The sequence below is a fragment of the Phocoena sinus genome, chromosome 6 (genome assembly GCF_008692025.1).
Source record: "Phocoena sinus isolate mPhoSin1 chromosome 6, mPhoSin1.pri, whole genome shotgun sequence".
Lineage (NCBI taxonomy): Eukaryota > Metazoa > Chordata > Mammalia > Artiodactyla > Phocoenidae > Phocoena > Phocoena sinus.
Window position 1 is genome coordinate 104274125 of NC_045768.1, and position 19662 is coordinate 104293786.

General features: G+C 45.1%; 1 protein-coding gene across 2 annotated transcripts in view; it reads right to left on the minus strand.

Annotated features, from left to right (window-relative positions):
* Nucleotides 1-16423: 16423 nt before the first annotated feature.
* The window catches only part of ADRA1A (adrenoceptor alpha 1A), an 83957-nt gene continuing 80718 nt past the window's right edge, over nt 16424-19662 (minus strand). Inside the window, exons 2-3 of one of the 2 annotated variants that reach the window (XM_032635384.1) lie at nt 18914-19299; nt 17629-17743 (exon numbers count right to left, since the gene is read on the minus strand). In XM_032635384.1, the coding sequence (XP_032491275.1) occupies nt 17678-17743; nt 18914-19299 (452 nt within the window). In that variant the 3' untranslated portion in view covers nt 17629-17677. Of the gene's footprint in view, nt 19300-19662 lie in introns of both variants that reach the window. The other variant, XM_032635383.1, reaches the window with a different exon arrangement.

Here is a 19662-nt window from a genome sequence, read left to right on the forward strand (position 1 = left end):
TGATGCCTGGCATATAACAGATGTTCAACAGATATGTGTTGAGTGGAAAGGTGGTTGCCTCTGGGGAGTGGGACTGGGGGTCGGTAGAACTGTTACTTTTCAGCTTTATACCCACAGTGGGATTTATTCATATGGGGATGGTGGGAAGAATGTCTGCTCCTCTCCTTGTACCTCTGCCCACAGAAGACGAAGAGACATCTGCTCTTGTTCTACTGCTGTCCTTTGCCCTTATAACCACATCTCCCACACCGGGCACCCTGAGGAGGAATGTATGTTCTGGCTTGGTGTTCTTGTATTCTTAGTGGGCAGGAATCCACTCTTTTTCGTCCATTTCCCAGCCGCATTGCATTATGATCAGGCCCCACTTCCGAAAGCAGGCGTGGCCGTAAATCAGACTCTCAGTTTCAGCTTTCCTACCAATGCCTTGCTCGTGGGACTGGATCCAAGTAGACACCGGAGTCTGTTCCTCAAACTTGGACATTTTAGATTCAGGCAAGTCGGTGTAGGAAAACTCGCGTGGGAACAGAGTTCTCTTGGGGATTAATGAGAGTTGTACTTTGTTTCCCACTTGGCTCTTACGTTTCTGTGTACAGTTCCTGGAGAAGAGACTACAGGGTGGTGTGTGGTAGCATTCAGGGACCCAAAACTCATCCCAATACTATGACACGGTAGTGCTTTTATTTACTTAGTCTACCGTGTGCGTATATTATCTTTGAAAAGAGTGTATGGATAAGAAGATAATAACAAAGTGAGAAGGGATAACGGGTTATTTTGGTCCCCCTACACAACAGAATAATTATTTTTCATAAACACTGTTGAAGGCAATTTGTATTTATAAACAGAAGAGATCATAATAATTGGTTGGCAGGATGATTTCGGTATGAAGAGGCTCTTGAGAAAAACTGGCTCATAGAATCATTAAATACTTCGGTTAGGATAAAAAAATGCAAAGAAGTAGAATTACCAGTGAAAAACTTTGGTGTCTGAAACAGACACTGACACATTCAATGTGAATGGGGGGTGAGGAATCAGTTGCTATATAGTGTCTAAAATGGGATTGTAATATTGTCACGTATATTTTGGAAGAGTTGCTCCTCTAGGAATTGAGTAAGGATGAACACTTTTGTTATTCTGAGATGGCTTCTGCTTTGTGTCTGTGTGAAGCAGTATTGTATTAACAATGACAATAGCATAATAACTAACATCCGCTGATTGCTTACTGTGAAATAAGCACAGAAATTCTTACATGTATTAAATCCAGTGAGGAAGGTACTGTCATTATCCCATTTTACAGCTGAAGGAAATGAACCCACGGGTAGGCTTAGGTCACATACTACTAAGGGGGCAAGGTTGGGATCCCAGGTGTGCTAAAGTTGGCTCCTATGGCTCTAGAGAGACGATGATGCTCGTCTCTCCCCAGCACCATGTTCAATGACCTCATGTTGACAGCTTGATATGGGTTACTGTGGGAGAATTTACACCCCAAGAATTGGCAAATGCTGTACATCGTGGGGGTTTCTTTTGTTTATTTTTTTTCCCCTGAGACGTGGTTGCTAAACATTTACTGACACATCACTGGATAGGATTCTAACCCAGGCAGTTTGATTTCAGGGCATTTTGGCAAAGATGAATGTTTTCATGCCAAATTATTGCTAATAGTATTACACATTTCCTATCGCGTGAGCCACTTTTATTTGGGTATTCTGTCACTTCCAGACAAATGCACAGTAATTGATTCCTAGCACTTCCTTATGAGTATTAAATGAGATGATACATTTGAATTAGTTAGAATAGGGCTTCCCATAGTAAATATTAGCCATAGAAGAATGCCCAGCAGAGATATGTCCCTAAGGTCACTGCGGTCATCAATTTCAAACTATTTCTCTACCTTCATAGGAACTAATGAATGGCAAAACTGACCATATCTCCATTTTCTCCCTCTTCCAGAGTCTATATCCTGGGGCAAAAAATAAATGAGTTAAGGAGAGAAGTCATCAGGATAATCTGTGCTGTTAGTTTACAAACCCGTTTTGCCAGTTCCATGCTCCATGAAAACAAAACCTGAATAACTGACCTCCCACCCTGCCTCTGCCCTGCACTCCACACCCTCTGTGGGACCCCAGGGAGTGAAGCTGGATTGTGACCAGCAGAGCATCCGCAAGACATGACATCATTTGGCAAAACCCGAATCAGCATGTGTAGGGGATGTGGTACTGTCATTTGACTGAGATGCTAAGGACTTTGGGTAAAAAACATAATGGTCTCTTATCACCAGGAAGGCAATGCTCATCTTTGTGGGCAGCCAAAAACAATGGCCACAACAAAAACATCAAGATCAATGAGAAAAGGAACAGCCTATAATTGCTGAGTGCTAACTAGATGTCAGGCATTGTTCTAAGCATTGTATATGCTTTGTTTTATTCTATTATCCCAGCAACCCTCTGAGCGATGTACAGTAAGCGTCCCCATTTTTTAGAAGAGGAAACTAAGATTTAGAGATGTTGAATAACTGGCTTCAGATCATATAGGTGGCAAGAGGTTGAGGGAATTTGGAGCCCGTGACAATTTGACTCCAGAATTCCTGTCCCCAATGATGACATCATGTTGCCAAGGAGTCCCATTGGGGGAATGGAGCTAAAGTGTTGTCTTGGGGCTTCCAGGTTCTGAGACCATGGTCAGACACGAATCTCCATCAAAGAACTCTCCTTGAACTGTGCTCCCCAAGACCACCTCTGACCACTAGCCCCCCTCACCTATTGCCTTGGCTTTGGGTTACTTAGCACGTCTATCCTTGAACACACTCAACATTTTTGTGTGTCTGGCTTCAGTATCAACTTCCCCTTCCTCTAAACCTGATGATGCAGTTATATTTCAGCTTTTGTCTGTGCCTTGAATACTGCCAACTCGCATATCTGATGTACAATCTACCCTATATAGCTGACCGAAGGCATCAACTCTCCTTCTTAAGAGTTATCCACTCCAGTTCTCAACAGACATATTAACAATGCCTTATGATTGAAGAACTAGGGCACTGTGTGTATAAAGAAAGAGGTTTAAAATATTTTATTAGAGAATATACATAGATATTGAACAACACAATTTAAACATTATGGCATCCATATTTAGAAGGATAGTATAAATGCTTATAATTTGAACACTTTATTAAACAAATAAAATAAATTCCTTTTGAAGAGTGGGTTACATGATTCATAAAGTCCATTTTTTCAATAATTTATTCATCTGCTTTATATATACTTTTGTTTTCTTAAAAAAAAGTAACCAACATGATTGCTCACCACATCACATCAGAAACAAATGGATCTGTAAAAATGGCATGTAGAAAATGCAGAAACACTTAAACAGCACATTCTATGGATACTGAATCCATTCAAAAGGAATTAAATGCTTTAGAAGCCATTGTAGTCAGCCTGGGAGTCATATACATGCGTCCATACACAATGGTGCAACGAATTCAAGTATATTCACACACGTGAGCATGTCTATCTGACATCAGAGAGAGTCCTCCCTCCTGTAGCACAGAGCACAGACCGAACTCCCAGCGTGATTCAGACGAACTTTGTTACATGGCGGGAAAGGTTGGTGAGATCAACTCAACCGACCAGATAGCAAACCTGGAGAAGGTGGACGTGTTCGCGAGCAGTGCGTAGTGGAACTCACACCTCGTGGGGATCTTATTTGTCACAGCAATAGTAGGGGTTATAGGAAAACCATAGCAGCTCAACTCAGCCCGTCAGCTCACGCTTGCTTCCCTGGCGATGTGGAAATGCCGAGTTTGTGTTTTGAACAGATCTAATGAGGCGACAAGCCATAAAGCTGCAGTAAGCCGGGAATGTCCTGGGGTTCATGCTTAAATGGCATCAGCTTTATTTACTAAAACTCAGATTTATTTTCATAGACAGAAGGAACCTCCAAATTTGTTTTCCTTAGTCCCAGAAAGTCAAGTCCCTCCTCACTGCTGCTTGATTGTAAACGTGCAGCTCCAAGGCCTTCATTTCCGTTTCAGTTTCTCCCAACACCTCTGCTGCACTGGGTGTGGAATAAAACCCTAGGCACCCTTCAATAATAATGTGCCCTGACACAACCAGCATAAGATACCCACCCTTCCCTGATGGACGGTGGGAAAGGCAGCCTCCGGGGGTACTGTAGTGATCCAATTATTTTCTGCATTTTTTTGGTAGGAAAAACTCTTTCTTTGAAAACGTATTGCGCGCCCATTTTCTTGCTAAAAACAACTCCTCCCTTTTTAAAAACATTAATTGCATCCTCTAAGATTTGCTCGTTAAGACTAACAAAGTGTTTTGTTATTCTAACGGATTAGCTACTTCATGTTCAAGCAAATGTTTCTTTGCACGACGGAACTAGACTTGTTTTCTTCTGTTTAGCCATCCGCCTGTAATGCTGCGCTAAGCCTTGAGACCTAAGATCATCAGAAGACAGAAAATAAGGTCCTTCAGCCAAGCCAAACGCAGGAGCTCTGGTATGAAAGGCCCCAGACTCATGATTTATTGGCTCGTCCTTGGTTCTTCCTTGGCTTAAAAGAAGAGTGAGAAGAACAGCCAGCGTAGTTTGCCTGCAGAGGACGTGAGGGCTGGGGATTTGGCCGCCATGATAAGCAAGGCTGACCACTTGCCCTGGCCCACTGGAGGAAGAGGCAGCCCAGCACATGCCTGGGGATCACAGCCCCTCGGCTTTTGCACGGGTGCATCCCTTCCTTGCTTGGAACAACTCTCGCTGTTCCCAATCCCACTTTGTCCTCCAGGATCCCACCGAGAGGTCACTATTTTTGAGAAGCTTCTACCAAACTCCCATGGTACCACATGAATGCTCGTGCTGTAGCGCTTACCACTGTCTGCTCTCACTGATTTGCCTGGACTCTCCACAGACCACAGGTGCCTCACCGGATATTACAGAACAGGTAAATGAGGGAAGGAGCTGCATGTGCAAAGGCAGCTTCCTTTGCAGGAAGATGATTTTGTTTTGCAGTATGACTTCTACTTATCGATGTGCTAGAATTTGAGGGACACAAAAGGAACTTCAATGTCTACCTTTTCAGAACAGAACAGGGGGAGTTGTACTAAGCTGAGTCTCAAAACGCTGAGCTATTGTTCCTCAAATCTGTTTTCTTCATTCTCTTTACATTCAAAATCATTTCCTAAATCGCTGTTGTCCCAGCGCTGACAAGAGTAATCTGCAAGGTTTGTGCCTGAGTCAGATAAATGCTGGATAAAGAAGGAAATCCACATGGCAGGGAAGACGTACAAGCTCCTAGGTGGATTCAAAAGACAGCGGCTAGCAGGAAAGGTGGTTGGGATGGAGACGCACCCTCCCCTTCAACGGGTGGTAAGGACCACACTCATGAACGTGAAGCTGGCTTCATATAATGGATGTATGCCCCCTCAGAAAACAAGGCAGATTAACCTTTAATGAATTATATTAATACTCAATATACTAAAGTTCTGCATCAAATTGATGAAAATTTTGTCCTCCTGTAGAGTAAGAATTCTTACTCCAAACCCATGTCTTCATTTGTACAAGTTCAGACTTTGGTTCTTTGTAAATCGAAGCCCACGCTTATTTTCCTGTTCGCAGCCCCGTTGCATTCCGCTTCCTATGAGGTGATGCTCTGTTTTCCATCTCCCAGCACTGAAAGGATGGAAAACTCTTCTTTTTAATTTGGGCCAACACCAATCCACTCACCCCTGCCACAAATCAGCAGCTGCTTCAAAAACCCAGAACACCGATGTAGACATAGCCTGTGTTTCTACGAAGCAGAGTCGGGCCAAGAACCTCATCCCTGAAAGTGACTTTTCCCCTCTGTTTAAAACAAGTTTGAGATTCTGAGTCACGAGAGGCCATTTGGCAGGGAGATGGTGGCAGCTCCTCGGCCAAACACCGCCTTTTGAGTCCAGCTGACTGCCAAGTGAGCTGAGCTTGCAGCGTGGACTCTCCTATCAAGCCACTTACCCAGAAGGGTCCTGGAGATCATTTAAAGGGGTCCACGGAAATGCCGAGGCTGTCACGAGCAGAACTTGAAATTAGAGCTAAGACTATGCGTTGGTGCTCCCATGATGTGGGTTTTAATTCCGGCTGAAATCTAAACTGCCCGCGGGTCATGACTGGAATTTGCTATTTTGTCTTGTAAACACTTACTTCTGACAGTTCCCCAGCCCAGGTGGTGTCCAGCCCTATTTCCTGAGACGATTTTAGACCCAAGCTTTGCTTCAATTGCTCTGCTGTCTTCCACAGGTCAAAGTTACTTCTCTTTCTTGTGACATTGGTTACGTAGACACATACACATCTTTTATGTAATGACTGCATCCTATAGACTGTCTTTCACAGAACAATGATGATAACAAAATACTTCCTATTTGCCAAGTAAGTCGTCAGTGTGAGAAGGATTATAAGCACCAGCACTGGGTACTCTTGTTCTGGGTCGTCTATAATTTGAAAGCTGCGTGGAAAGCCTCAAAGTAGCACAGTGAGCCTGACTTTTAAAATTTAAAACAAAATGTTCTGGTGGGGATATTTCCAACCAGAAGAAAACAGGATCATGGAAGGTGTCAGGGATGGGGGTGTGGAGAAGTAACTGAAACTTGGATTTTGGTGGCCAGCAAACTAAATTTAGGAATGACGGCACCCAGGGCAATGGTAAAACACCTATTCTGTGACTTCCTTTCTAGTGAAAGAGTCACTAGTGTCTTGAATTGGTGATGACCAACATCTAGAAAGGACCAACCTGAACTAGGATGAAGAACAAAGGAAATGGAAAGACTTATTCCGTCTTTTCCTGCACGTGGAGTTTTCAGTGCTTTAAGATACCGTAAAGGTGATCTAATTTATAATAATGTTTTATTTATATAGCACTTGTGAGGGCAAATGACAGGGAAAGAGGCCTAGCATTTATCGGGGGCCTACTGTGATTTCATACGTTTTATCAGCGCATGAGGTGTTTTCACCTCCACCATTTCATTTGCTTACCCATTTCACGGATGAGGAAGACCGAGGGGCCAAGAGAGGTCACATGACTTGTCCAGGGTCACTCGGTTAGGTGCAGAGCTGGGGCTTGAAATTAAGCCCAGGCCTTGTGGCTCCCAGGCCCCTGCTTACAGAATCCACCAGTTCCCCTCCTATGATGGGCTATGGGGTAAAATCAGGCCAAGGTTTCAACAAACTGGGTGCCCGCCCGCACAGGTGAACCCCAGAGAAAGGTGCACAGAGAGCTCAACTTTTTCCAGCCTTTCTCTTTTTCCTGTACTCCTTTATGATTTTGCTGTTTTTATTCTTCTCACACCCATATCACTGTGGTGGTTCCCTATGTGAAACTATTTCTTTGGTAACGCGACTGTAAAAATTTATATTTTACCATATCAAACATGTGCAGAGGGCTTGGCACATAGCAGATGCTGGAAAAATGTAATTTTTACTCTTCAGAATTTATCTCTACCATATTCCATCACAGTGCCTTGTATGGAGCAGACTCGTTTTCATTGTCTGCAATACTGGGTTAAGTAGGTGTGGTAATACTGGAGAATGGATTGCTTATGGCTCGTTATACCCTAGAGACAAAAGTAGCTATTTTCTGCCCTCCACATCTGATGAAGAAAGCATGTGTTTGACTCAGGCTTTACAAGCTGAAGCAAAATTTCTGTTGCAGGATGGCAGCTCTCATGTGCTGAAGTTTAGGGATCAAGGTTGTACGTGACGTTTGGAATAAAGAGGCAGAGGGTCAGGGGAGCTCTTAGGAATGGAGACAAGAAGGGGACCCCACTGTTTTCTTCAATGACTCCCTAATAAATGTTTAACTCCGTTATGAAAGTATGTAGAAAACTCGCAATAACTTGTTATGTAAATATTTGTAATCTTGCTTGTTTTGCTCTTAAAATACTTCATCAGCCTACTTTTTAACAGCCTTCCTACTTATCAGGTTGAATTTGAGCATCCTTATTTTTTATTAAATCTGCTCAATTCATCTACCCAGTCAGCAGTGCTCCCTCTTTCCCAGCTCTTTACAACCACTGTCACCTCTGCTATGACACAGGGCCTGGGTGGGAGGACGCTGGAGCTAAGATGCATTTATACCAATGCTCAGCTTTTGATTAATATGCCCAGGGCCTTCCCACCCTTGAGACTTCAATTAGCCAAGCTGCAGAGCTTAAAATCTTTTCACTATTAAGGTAAGGCTGGGTTTAGCAAAAGGCATGGGGACCAGAGTGGGGAGGAAAGATAGTTTTTACTGGATAAATCAATAAGCCATTGCGACACACATTCAACCCTATTTTGGATGGTTTGGCCTTAAATATACTTAATGCTTTTGTAGGACCCGCCTTTTCATGTGATTTTTCCTCCTGTAATTTCTAGATTGGATTGAAGCTGGCACACCACATTACTCTAGACAAAACTGTGTTCCCTTGTGATAGATTACTGTGGAACCAGGCACACTTCCAATATGAGAGTCTCTGGGGAGGAGATGGGGGACGGGAACCGAAGTGGCATTGTTCTTCATCCAGAGAGCATGACAACAGATGCTTCGCTGATTCTTCCAAATGAGGTTAAATGCTTGTGCTTCTCAGCAAAATCCAGGCAGAAGAGAAGGCATCTCTCTACGGCTGTCAGGGAAGCACCATGTAGGTAATAAATTTGTCTACAGTGAGGGGCTTGGGGGGGGGGGTTGACGAAACAGAAATGGGACCAGGCAAGGTACTGTAATGCCACACTGAATGGGCAGTGGGACCCAAGACACAGGAGGTACAGCAGCTGAGATTGTACCACTCCAGTCACTAAGGGTTGTGGGCAGTAAGAGTGGGAGGTGGTCTTCAGAAGGTCTGAATGAAAACGCCTCTGAGCAGGGAATGGCTGTCTACATCCTCATATCCAGTCAGGTCAGTGTACTTTCCTTTCCTCTACTCTTAGGCTGTGAGACAAAGCAGAGTAAAAACTAACTGGAGGCTGGTTGGCACCCATTTTCCAAGCTAATCCTGATGCAGGGCAGGCGTCATTGAAATAGCACTCACCCACTGCTGGGATGGGGGCCCCGTGGAGATCACAGCCTCCCACGTGCTCCTCAGTGACCCAACTCCCAGGACTGGGTTCTGCCTTCGGTTCTTTTTTTTTTTTTTTTTTTTTTTGGCCACAAGTCATGTGGGGTCTGAATTCCCTGACCAGGGATCGAACCTGTGCCCTTGGCAGTGAAAGCACAGAGTCCTAACCACTGGATCACCAGCAAATTCCCTGGCTTTGGTTCTTGATCCCATTTTGCTCTGTCTCACCTTCTCTCAGGGTCTAGAGTCTGTCCCGTTCATTGATGGCTCTGGGGAGGGATTCCGTGCCTGTGGGTCCGGAGACAGTCACTAGCCTGGGCTTGCCCACTGCTGGGTTCTGAACCCTGATTAGAACCAGAAGCCTCTTGTCATCAGCTATTACCCGAGCCTTCCTGGTGGAGCATCTGGTGTTCCCAAGATACCTGTAACTAGTGCTTGAATTAGTGGTCCCTTGCTTTCTCCTTGCCTGCTTATGAGGGGTCCCAGTTCTCAGAGATGACCACCCAGGTGCTGAGGACTGCTGTGGGAATATGAAGCCATATGACACTTCCTGTCCTCCAAGAGTTTTCATCTAGTTGAGAAGACGAAACCTATATAGGTAGAGTGTAAAGTACGTTTTAAAGTGAAAAAGTTATAGATTTTAAAAGCAACAGAAAGATCACAATAAAGTGTACAAGTAGTTAAATATATTTTATAGACAATTGCTGTAGGAACTTGGAGGTGATCAGGAAGGGCTGCATTTGAACTTCTAATGTGGGAAAAGAATTGGGGAAGAATTTTTATGGGCAGAAAGAAGACAGAGGGAAGGGGAGTGTTACGGGCTGAATTGCGGCCCCCCTAAATTTTGTATGTTGAAATCCTACTCCTAGTACTGCAGAATGTGACTGTATTTGGAGACAGGGTCTTTAAAAAGGTAACTGCAGTCAAATGAGGTCATTGGCGTGGGCTCTGATCCAACAGGACTGGTGTCCTTCTAAGGAGAGGAGATTAGGGCACAGACACACAGAGGGAAGGCCGTGTGCAGACACAGGGAGAAGGTGGCTGTCTGTAAGTCAAGGAGAGGCACCTCAGAAGAATGAACCCTGCCGACACTTTGATCTTTGACTTCCAGCCTGTAGACTGTGAGAGAATAGACTAATGCTGTTTAAGCCACTCAGTGTGTGGTACTTTGTTATGATGGTCTGAGCAGACGGAGGGATTACAAATGCTAGGACCTGCCTCAGCAAAAGCAGGAGCACGTTTGGTAGGAGAGGACCCTTTGCTTGCAGTAGAAAGTCTCCCGGTGCAAGGATATGATGAAGAATAGGAGGAGGTCCAGGAACAAGGTCCAGGAGCAAATGGGCTGGTGGGATAGAGACGGGCACAGCAGCACCAGAAAAGAAGGAACACCTTGCACCCAGCTGAGTTTTGCCTACAGTATTTCTTCTGGGGGAATAATCGTTGCTTCATGCTAACATGAAACTAAGTTTACAAGATTAATCAAGGCCTCAGAGGCCCTGAGGCACACCTGAGAGGAAGTGAAGGAAAACAGCAGCAACAACAAAGGCAAGAGAGGAAAGTTGAAGAAGAGAAAGAGAAGGGGACTTTGCAGGGTCCCTAAAGACTTCCGAACCTGTCTGAGAGTGAGAGGTGCAGTTGGTAAAAGGAGAAACGCACATCTTGGGGGAGGGAATAGATACCACTCCTGACTCTTTTCTGAGATGTGACTGCACAATGGTGTTTGTAGCTTTCATTTGGAACTAATAGTATAAGAAGACAAAGACAGCAATCCGGGTAGAGGGTGAGGGTCCTTGTGGAGATCTCACCTGCACTCTGAAGCGGCGGTGGGCGGTGGAGGGGGGCGGTGGAGGAGTGTCTCTTGCCCTGGACTCACTTGAGGGCACGGACCTGCCGTGGGAGGGGACAGAGCAGCTGAGGGAAGCCCCCAAACTGTCAGCACTGAACCCCGTGGGAACTGGCCCCCTCTGGAGCAAGGGCACCTACCCCAGCGTCACCACTGCTTGTAAGCTTGGCAAGAGAGGAGAGGGCAGAAGGATGGAGAGAGAGGAAGGGATGAGAAAGGAAACGGGAAGGAAGGGAAGGAGATGGTGATGACAGGACAGGGCCGGGAGGAGGGAAGGGAAGCTGCCACACAGCGCCTGCCCCAGAGCCTTCCCTTCTGTGCCCACCACGGGCAGTGGTGTTATTACTGACTGGTCTGGACCCTCCCAGGTCCTTCCCGATCAGGTCTGCCCCTCCCCCCATCCCATGCCCCACCCCAGCGGAGTCTCATCTCTCAGCCCCGTGCACACCCGGTCCTGGGCCAAGGGAACGGCACACGTTGTTCCCAGCTGGGACAGCCTTCCTCGCTTGACTGCCCATCAGAACTGGGAGGGGCCGGGAAGGAAGCCCCGCCCACAAAGCGCCCAGCTCAGAGAAATATGGCTCCGTCATCCCAGGGGAGGGCTAAATATGTTCCCCATAGTAACGCCATTTCGAGGCTACTTAGGTCGTTTCAGACTTAAACAAAAAGGAAGAGAAGAACGAGAGAAGGAGGCAGAGGAGAGCGCCTGCTAGTAACTAGCACCGGTCTTTTGGCTGCTGTCCTCCCGTCCGGCACCTCCTCTGGACCCCAGGTCCTCATGAGCTCCAGGGCAGACCCTCAGATGCCCGGGTGCCTGCGCTGCGGTGAGAAGGCCTTCCCAAGGAGCCGTGTGTGGCCCCTAAAGCCTCTGGGGACCTCCCTTCAGCGGGCTCCATGGGGCTGGGAGGGATTTCACATGGACCTTGGTCAGATGGCTCTGATTGGCTGTTGCTTCTGACAAGTTGCTTCAACTTGTCACTTGACCTAACAACTCATACAGTTCGGGAATGTTAATGTAGTCAAGTGCAGATGTGGCAATGGGATATTAAAAAAAAAAAAAAAGCTTGTATGTTGAACACCTAAATCCACTGCTTAGCATTATTTGTACTGTAAACTAGTCATAGCAGAGATCAGGGATGGTAAATTGTGGCCCATGGGCTAAATCTGGCCCATGGCCTATTTTTTGGTATAGCCTGTGAACTAAGAATGGTTTCTACATTTTTAGAGGGTTGTCCAAAAAAAAAAAAAAATTCAAACAAAGAAGAGTGTGTAATAGACCGTATGGCCCACACTGCCTAAAATATCTACTGTCTAGCCATTTGCAGAAAAAGTTGACCAATCCCTGGTGGACGTGGAATAGATTTTTATTTTTTGGTTCATCTGGGAACATCCTTCCCCGTCCCCGTTTAGAACAATGCCTCTTGGAAAAATGCAACAGATGAGCTTGGAACACACCCAGATCATAAGCTGGGGACTGTCTGTGCCTTTCTGTATTTTTTTGTGCCAAGTGCATTGCCTGGTGCAAGAGAAGAAGTGAACAGCTTGTTGATGGTGATGATCGGGGTGTATACAGTTCTCAGGCTCACTGTAAAACAAACATTCCCGAAACTCTCTCTCTGGGACCTTTCCTGAAGTCCTTAAGGTGTCAATCACTGCTGACTTTGCCTTACATGTCACTCCGATGAGCAACCCAAGAGCCCCCCACCTTGCTTATTTCCTTAGCTCTTGCTGCCTATCTAGGGAGAAACAGATTACATCTGCTTCTCTTTTAGTCAGTGAGAGAACCCTAGACAAATATGCACTCAGCCCCTAGAACAATCTTGATCAGCCCAGCCGCTGGCAGAGATACAGCAGGAGAGAAGGTACAAATAGAGCTGAAAATACGGTTCAAGAGGTGAGTGAGTGAAATGTGAATGTCAGAGTCTCGAGAAACGCAGTGGACCTTGGGGATATTGAGAGCATCATGGAAAAAGAAGTCAGAGGCTGGATTTGAAGATATTCAAAGAAATCCTTAAACTTCACGTCATCTTTCCCCTTGTTTTTTCAGATGCTAGGTAAAGATAATAATTCCTTCCTTCTCTTTCTGCCTCACAGGGATAACTCGAGATAGGCAAAAGTACTTTGGACCCATATGAAATATTAAATAAATAGAAGAAAATACTAAACTCATGTTGGGATTTTCTGTAGCTTCTTTTCTATCACATCGGAATGAAACTACTATATTCAGGGTTTTTTTTGCTTGTTTGTGTTTTGTTTTTTTTTTTTGCGGTACGCGGGCCTCTCACTGCTGTGGCCTCTCCCGTTGCGGAGCACAGGCTCCGGACGCGCAGGCTCAGCGGCCATGGCTCACGGGCCCAGCTGCTCCGCGGCATGTGGGATCTTCCCGGACCGGGGCACGAATCCATGTCCCCTGCATCGGCAGGTGGACTCTCAACCACTGCGCCACCAGGGAAGCCCCTCAGGTTTGTTTTTTTTTTTTTTTTTTTTTTTGCGGTACATGGGCCTCTCACTGCTGTGGCCTCTCCCGCTTTGGAGCACAGGCTCCGGACGCGCAGGCTCAGCGGCCACGGCCCACGGGCCCAGCCGCTCCGCGGCACGTGGGATCCTCCCGGACCGGGGCACGAACCCGCGTCCCCCGCCCTCAGGTTTTTTAATAGGTCAGTGCCTTCATTATTTTTTTCCCTGTCAAATATAGTATTAATTTGCTCTTAGATTTTTTTTTTTACCTAATTAAGTATGTATTTCTTACAGTTTCGCAATAATCATTTCCAGCTCATAACGTGCAACGTTGACTGTGAAATGGAGGGAAAGTATTGTCGTAACTCCTGAGCCACAAGTATTAGAAAGACAACTGAATAAGCACCAGCTTTAGGGAAGTTCCTCGTTTATCAGTTGCTGCAACGCATTATCGAACAGCTCCAAGCAATGTCCACAGTGAATCTTCTTCCTCCTCAACAGCCCCCTTCCAACGTCATGACCTTCCTTTTAGGCGGGAGACTCAGTAGTCCGTGTTGCAGTAGCAAAGAAGTGACATTTTCCTATACAGAACAGACAAGGTCCATCCTCAGCCCCCATGACATTTGGGTCTGGGGAGGTATGAAAGAGGTAATGCTGATGGGATCACTGGCAAGGGCTGGTGTCCTCTGCTCAAATCCCAGCTGGCTTTCACCAGCCCAAACCCACAACACTCATCTTGCAGGAACTTTGGAGGACCAGAAGTCATTGCTGCCATTGCGTTTTGAAGACGGCGGACCTCACAGCAGCCTGGGCTCAGCCCTGCTCCACAGCAGTTTGTAGACAAGGAGCATGGGGCCAACAGTGTTCCAACCGGGCTCGACCAGAGCTGTGTGCAGGTAGTTTCATGGTTAAAAGTCCTAGTAGTGTAAAAAGAAATCAGAGTAACAAGTGAGCATACCTCGGATGCCTCCATATTTACCACTGCTGTCTTCTTTTTAGTCTCCCTGGTTTTGCTTGAAGAATTTACTTTCCATGTGCTTGGGCTCCCTTCTCCCTTTGCTGACAAGCAGAGCTCTTAATTAAGTCAACAAGTACTCAGACACAGAGTCTCTTGTGGCAAGAGGATCTGAGCAGAAGCAGCCCCAGAAGCAAGTGAGAATGTTTGTCAAGCTGTGATTAAGCAGCTGTGATTAAAGAGAGAATAATTCCCTGCCCAAGCAAATAGTTCCTAACAAGTTATCACTCCCAGGCCATAACCGTGAAACCTATTGGGCCAGAAGGTCTGTGTGATGGTTCACTTTGAGGGATGGGGGTAGCTGAGACACTCAGGACTTAAAGCTTTCATTTGTGAAATCCAGGAACAAGAGGATGTCATCTAAGAAGCAGACATAGCTGCCAACTGATTCTTCATTTTCAAAGATTGCCAAGGTCTCTGGCTACTTGAAGACCAGCATTCTGAACCATTTCCTCATGGTGACAGATATGAAATTCACATATTTGACACACTCTCTGGGCTTTGTGTAATTCCTGGTGAAATATCTATAATTCCTTCTCTCTCTCCAACTCAGAAATACACTTTTTTTGGAGTACAGGGGAATGTAAGGGATACTGCATTTGCTTTTTATTTATTTTAAATAGGGATATACTTCCTGAAAGTGTGCTGAGGAACTGGCTGCTCGTCAATAACTTCAACACACTGCACAATGCGTTTTGCATCCACAACTGTGTTTGCTGTCCTAAGCCAAGCCAGCCTCTTCTGCATTCTCTTACATGTCCATCTTCACACAGTTTGATATAATTTGTCCTTCATGCAAAGCCTGAAGAACATTCCAGGCCATTCTCCCCTACAAAAGTGGTGCCATCCTATAGTTAGAATTATAGGCTCCAAACCCTTCCCATTACGACCTACTCTTGGGTTTGGCTGGGATGGTGATTTGGCAGCATGTTTACTGAGATTGACTGGAAGCCAATCCCAAAGAAACAAAAAGTGTGGGTATGGTTTAGTATCCTCAGCATATCCAATCCCAACTGGGGGAGCTTTGACTTTCATTACTTATGAGGCTGGGGTATTGGTGGAGATCATGCGGGCTTTAGGGTTTGGAAGACCTCGGGTTGAATCATGGTTCCTCCTTGGCCTTGGGTGAGTCCTTAGTCACATTTAACTATCAAATTTTTTATCTGTCAAGAAGAATGGAATTGCTATGACATTTAGAGGCAGTGGGTGCCAAGTGCTCTGCCAATGCCTGGCATACAGTAGCACCTAACCAGAAAGCCTAAAGAAAATATGTATTTACCCAAACATCACTGTCTACTACGGATGGACCAATCCAAGTAGGTGGCTTAGAGCGTTAGGAACCTTAATATCTTGGGGAGTGTTAGCAGATCCCAAGTGATAACAGGCAGAAGCGGTCTTTAAATGAGACAAAAGGGAGGTAGAAGGAAGAAAACTTGACGCGTAAAGTGCTTTTCTGAAATCCCTGCAAAGGTCTGGGGAAATTCTTGAGTAAAGAGATTCAAGGTCTCTCTTAAGGCGTGCAATTTGAATTGCAGGAGAAATTCACAATGTCAAGTTGATCTTTGGTGATGTTTAGACAATCCCAAAGCAACTGCTTTTTATAACACATTAGAGAAGATATTTTGACCACTGTTACTCTGGGTATGTTCTTCAAACTCCAAATAGAAGCAGTAAACATGTGAGTATAAATATGACGATCATTTATTTAACTGTGACAATTTTAGAGAGCTTTTGGCATGCTCAAAGGTACAGAGATTTTTGTGGATGAGTAAAAATATAACTCGTACATTGTTTATCCAGCTTTGGACTAAGTCTTGGGTGACATTATCAATTTCTTGTAAAATTGGCATGTTTATACCTAATATCATGTCATGGGAAAGGAAAAAAATGTTAAAGTTTGCCTCCCTGGAGGGAGTGGGTATAGAGAAGGGTGTAGCAGACAATTATTTATGGATAGTTTTACATGAATACAATTGTCATGGCTTTTATCTGATGACCGAAAGATTTTCGAGTTGTTTATTTTTTTTGTTTTGTTTTTTGTTTTGTTTTGCGGTATGCAGGCCTCTCACTGTTGTGGCCTCTCCCGTTGCGGAGCACAGGCTCCGGACGCGCAGGCCCAGTGGCCATGGCTCACGGGCCCAGCCGCTCCGCGGCATGCGGGATCTTCCCGGAGCGGGGCACGAACCCGCGTCCCCTGCATCGGCAGGTGGACTCTCAACCACTGCGCCACCCGGGAAGACCTCGAGTTGTTTATTTTGATTAGAAGTGGCATTAAAGCTAGCTTTCAGGCGATCCTAAGCTTTCTAGTATCTAAAATTTAAATTTGTCTGTAGAGATGTTTAAAGAACATCTCAAATATGGAGCCATGTTCTGCTGAAGAAAAGCTATTACCCTTCTCTTCATGGGGACACACGTCCTGTAAGGGGGAGCCTGGTAAGATTTAAAAATTCAGATCCTAAAAGAAGTTCTTCTCAACAATGAAACTGAAGTGAGGCTTGCATAGTCAAGTCCTTCCCTTGGCATAATAGGACACCTACATCTGGAAGAGCTGTCAGGAGACATGCAAACAGACCAGAAGAGTCTAAAAATCCAGCCAACATCTACTGCCAGAATCCAAGTTACGAACACAAGGCACAGTGTCTATCTGGTCAACCACGAGACACTTTCCAGAAAGGGCTGAGAAAGCAGTAACATTCTATGTCAAAACACGACCAACAACCAAACTCAAATCCACACACGAGCATACCTTCCAGGGCACTATGCAGAGAAATTAGCCTTTTAGAAAGATTTCAGGAAATTATCATTTTGCTGCAAGAAAAGAAGGAAAGGATGATGGGGACACTACCTTTGCTGTGAAGGTTAAATAATGGCTACAATCTGCCTTGAAATTCTTAGAGGGAATTACCCGCAATAGGGGAAAAAGGCCACAGAAATGGTCAGGAGTTTAAGACCAGTGATTCTAGTCAAGAATTATTTCAAAAACATAAATCTTTTAAATTCTTATTGTGGAATGCGAAAATATTTTAATTTTTACATATAGTCACCATCTGTATCTTTGTAATATACGGAATTATTAAGGTTGACCAAAATTTGGTATACATAAAGCAAAAAACAGTGTGTTCCCCAAGTTCTTGTAAAAAGTAGGGATAGATTAAATAAACGGACGATTGGATCTTTTATCAGAATAAATAGGCTTCTGTCCAAAACCGTTTGCAAACTTCTGTTTCTGATGGGTTTTTGGTGACCAGAAAGCATCCTCCCAAGCTAAGCGTGTGTATCTTTCAAAGTTCTGGATCATCAGACTCATTCCAACATGTCCCATGTGCCCTGGGGACTGTGGACTTCACTCATTATGCAGTAGTGAAGCAGCTGAGAAAAAATGGGAGTCGTGATATGCCTTTCAAAGTATTATAAGCTCTGGTTTTTCATAATGGAGTTCTGGAGAAGGTAAGTGATTTGCCAAGAAAAGCCTTTCTAGGCCATGTTGAAAAGGCTGTGGGGTAATTTTGCAGCCTCTATCTTAGCATGAAATTAGCATACCCCAACCCAACCTCTTGATCTTTAAATATGTTACACAAGAAGCCTTCTTCCACCCGATCTTTGAGCCACTTAATGGAGTTCTGTCCGTAGAAGTTAAGTTGAAAAATTGACCCTCATCTTTACTGTGTTCCATTAGGAAAAGCCATCTTTCCCTGACTCTTTCTAGACCCAAGTGTAGATGACGTGCCTCCATTATATCAGAGACATAATGAGTGCCCCTCACTCTCATCCTTAGGGAATCAGAAGCAGTCACATTATAGCCAAAGGTAACTCTCACTGTCAAGTTTCACCCAAGCCGAGAAACTGGATGTGTCAGAAATGGTAGAGTTTAAAACTTGCTCTAAAAATAACGTGTCTGGATACCGGCCACCATCTTAAGTCTCTTCCTCTCCAGGCCCTCTCCCCGTAAAAACCCAAAGTGGTTCTCAGTAAGTTTAGCCTGGAAATAAAATCCCCTCACTCCATCAAGAAATAGCTCCAAACTTAGAGTGCATGCTCAAAATATTCATGATGAAATCATAATCCTATATTTATAGTCTTTTGGATTGTGTATGAAATTCTGTTTCCCATGGTGTTTTTCGTTGAAAGGGCCAGACATGGAAAGCGGGCTCAGAGGATGACCCAGAGAGCATCAGCCTCAAGGAGATGCTGTTGATCATCATTGTGAACGGGATGGTTGTGTGACACCCTCCCTCTTCCCTAAGCCCTACCCACTGCCCAAGAGTCGGGTCTCCTCCCCAGCCCATTTCCAGATGGTCCCTGGTTTAATGGTCCTGTCTCATCACCCACAAAATGTGAACTGGCCTTCCCAGTAGGAAGTGGAGTCGGTGCCTAAGATCATGCCGCTGTCCTGATCCTTCCTGTCCTCTAGACTTCCTCCCCATTTTCACTGAGGGAGATGGTATGGATCTTAATGGTTGGAATTTGATGATTCTCTCCATGGCTGGGTGTCGAGAGCCCCATGCAGCAGCAGACCTGCAAAAAGCTTTTACTTCTCACCCGGGCAGTGGTGCAGGCTGATTTGTCTTTGGGCACTGTAATCCTGGCAGATCCACGCGGCAGGGAAGAGAAAAATTTCCATTCACAGACCCCATCCGTCTTGGAGATCTTATAGAAGGTCTCTCCGGATCCCACTGGAATGCGCACCAGGTCCTTGTGCTGCCCCTCCAGGGCGTGGCTGGGTGGGTGCAGAGTATAGCCCAGGGCATGTTTGGAAGACTGCTTTCGGTGCAGACACTGGATTCTCAAGACATTCTGAAAGGCCTTTTTAAACTCTTGACTGGAGCATGGGTATATAATGGGGTTGATGCAGCTGTTCAGGTATCCGAGCCAAAATGCTATTTTAAAAACTGTTTCTGAGGGCCTGAAATCAGGAAAGAAAGACCCTGGAAGAAAACACACAGATTCATACATGTTATTTGCAAGCCAACGGGCCAATTGGCTAGGAAAGTAAAGCAAACCAACAAACAAACACCTTATTATAGCTTTAAAAAGTTTCAAATGATTCCCAATGCATTTGAGTTTTCACGTTTGACTGACTGTCCCCTAGGAACCCCTTGGTAATATCCTCAAAGGCCATGTGCAATGTTATTTAAGGGAAAAGACCCAAAGGGTTAGGGCTGTGCTGGTTCTTAGTGATAAATCATTACTTGGTGTCCGCTATAAAGCTTTAAAAAATGAAAACGTGAAATTTAGGCTGAGTCTACGTATGCAAATTGTTTTTCCTGAATTTAAAAATAAGTTGAAAT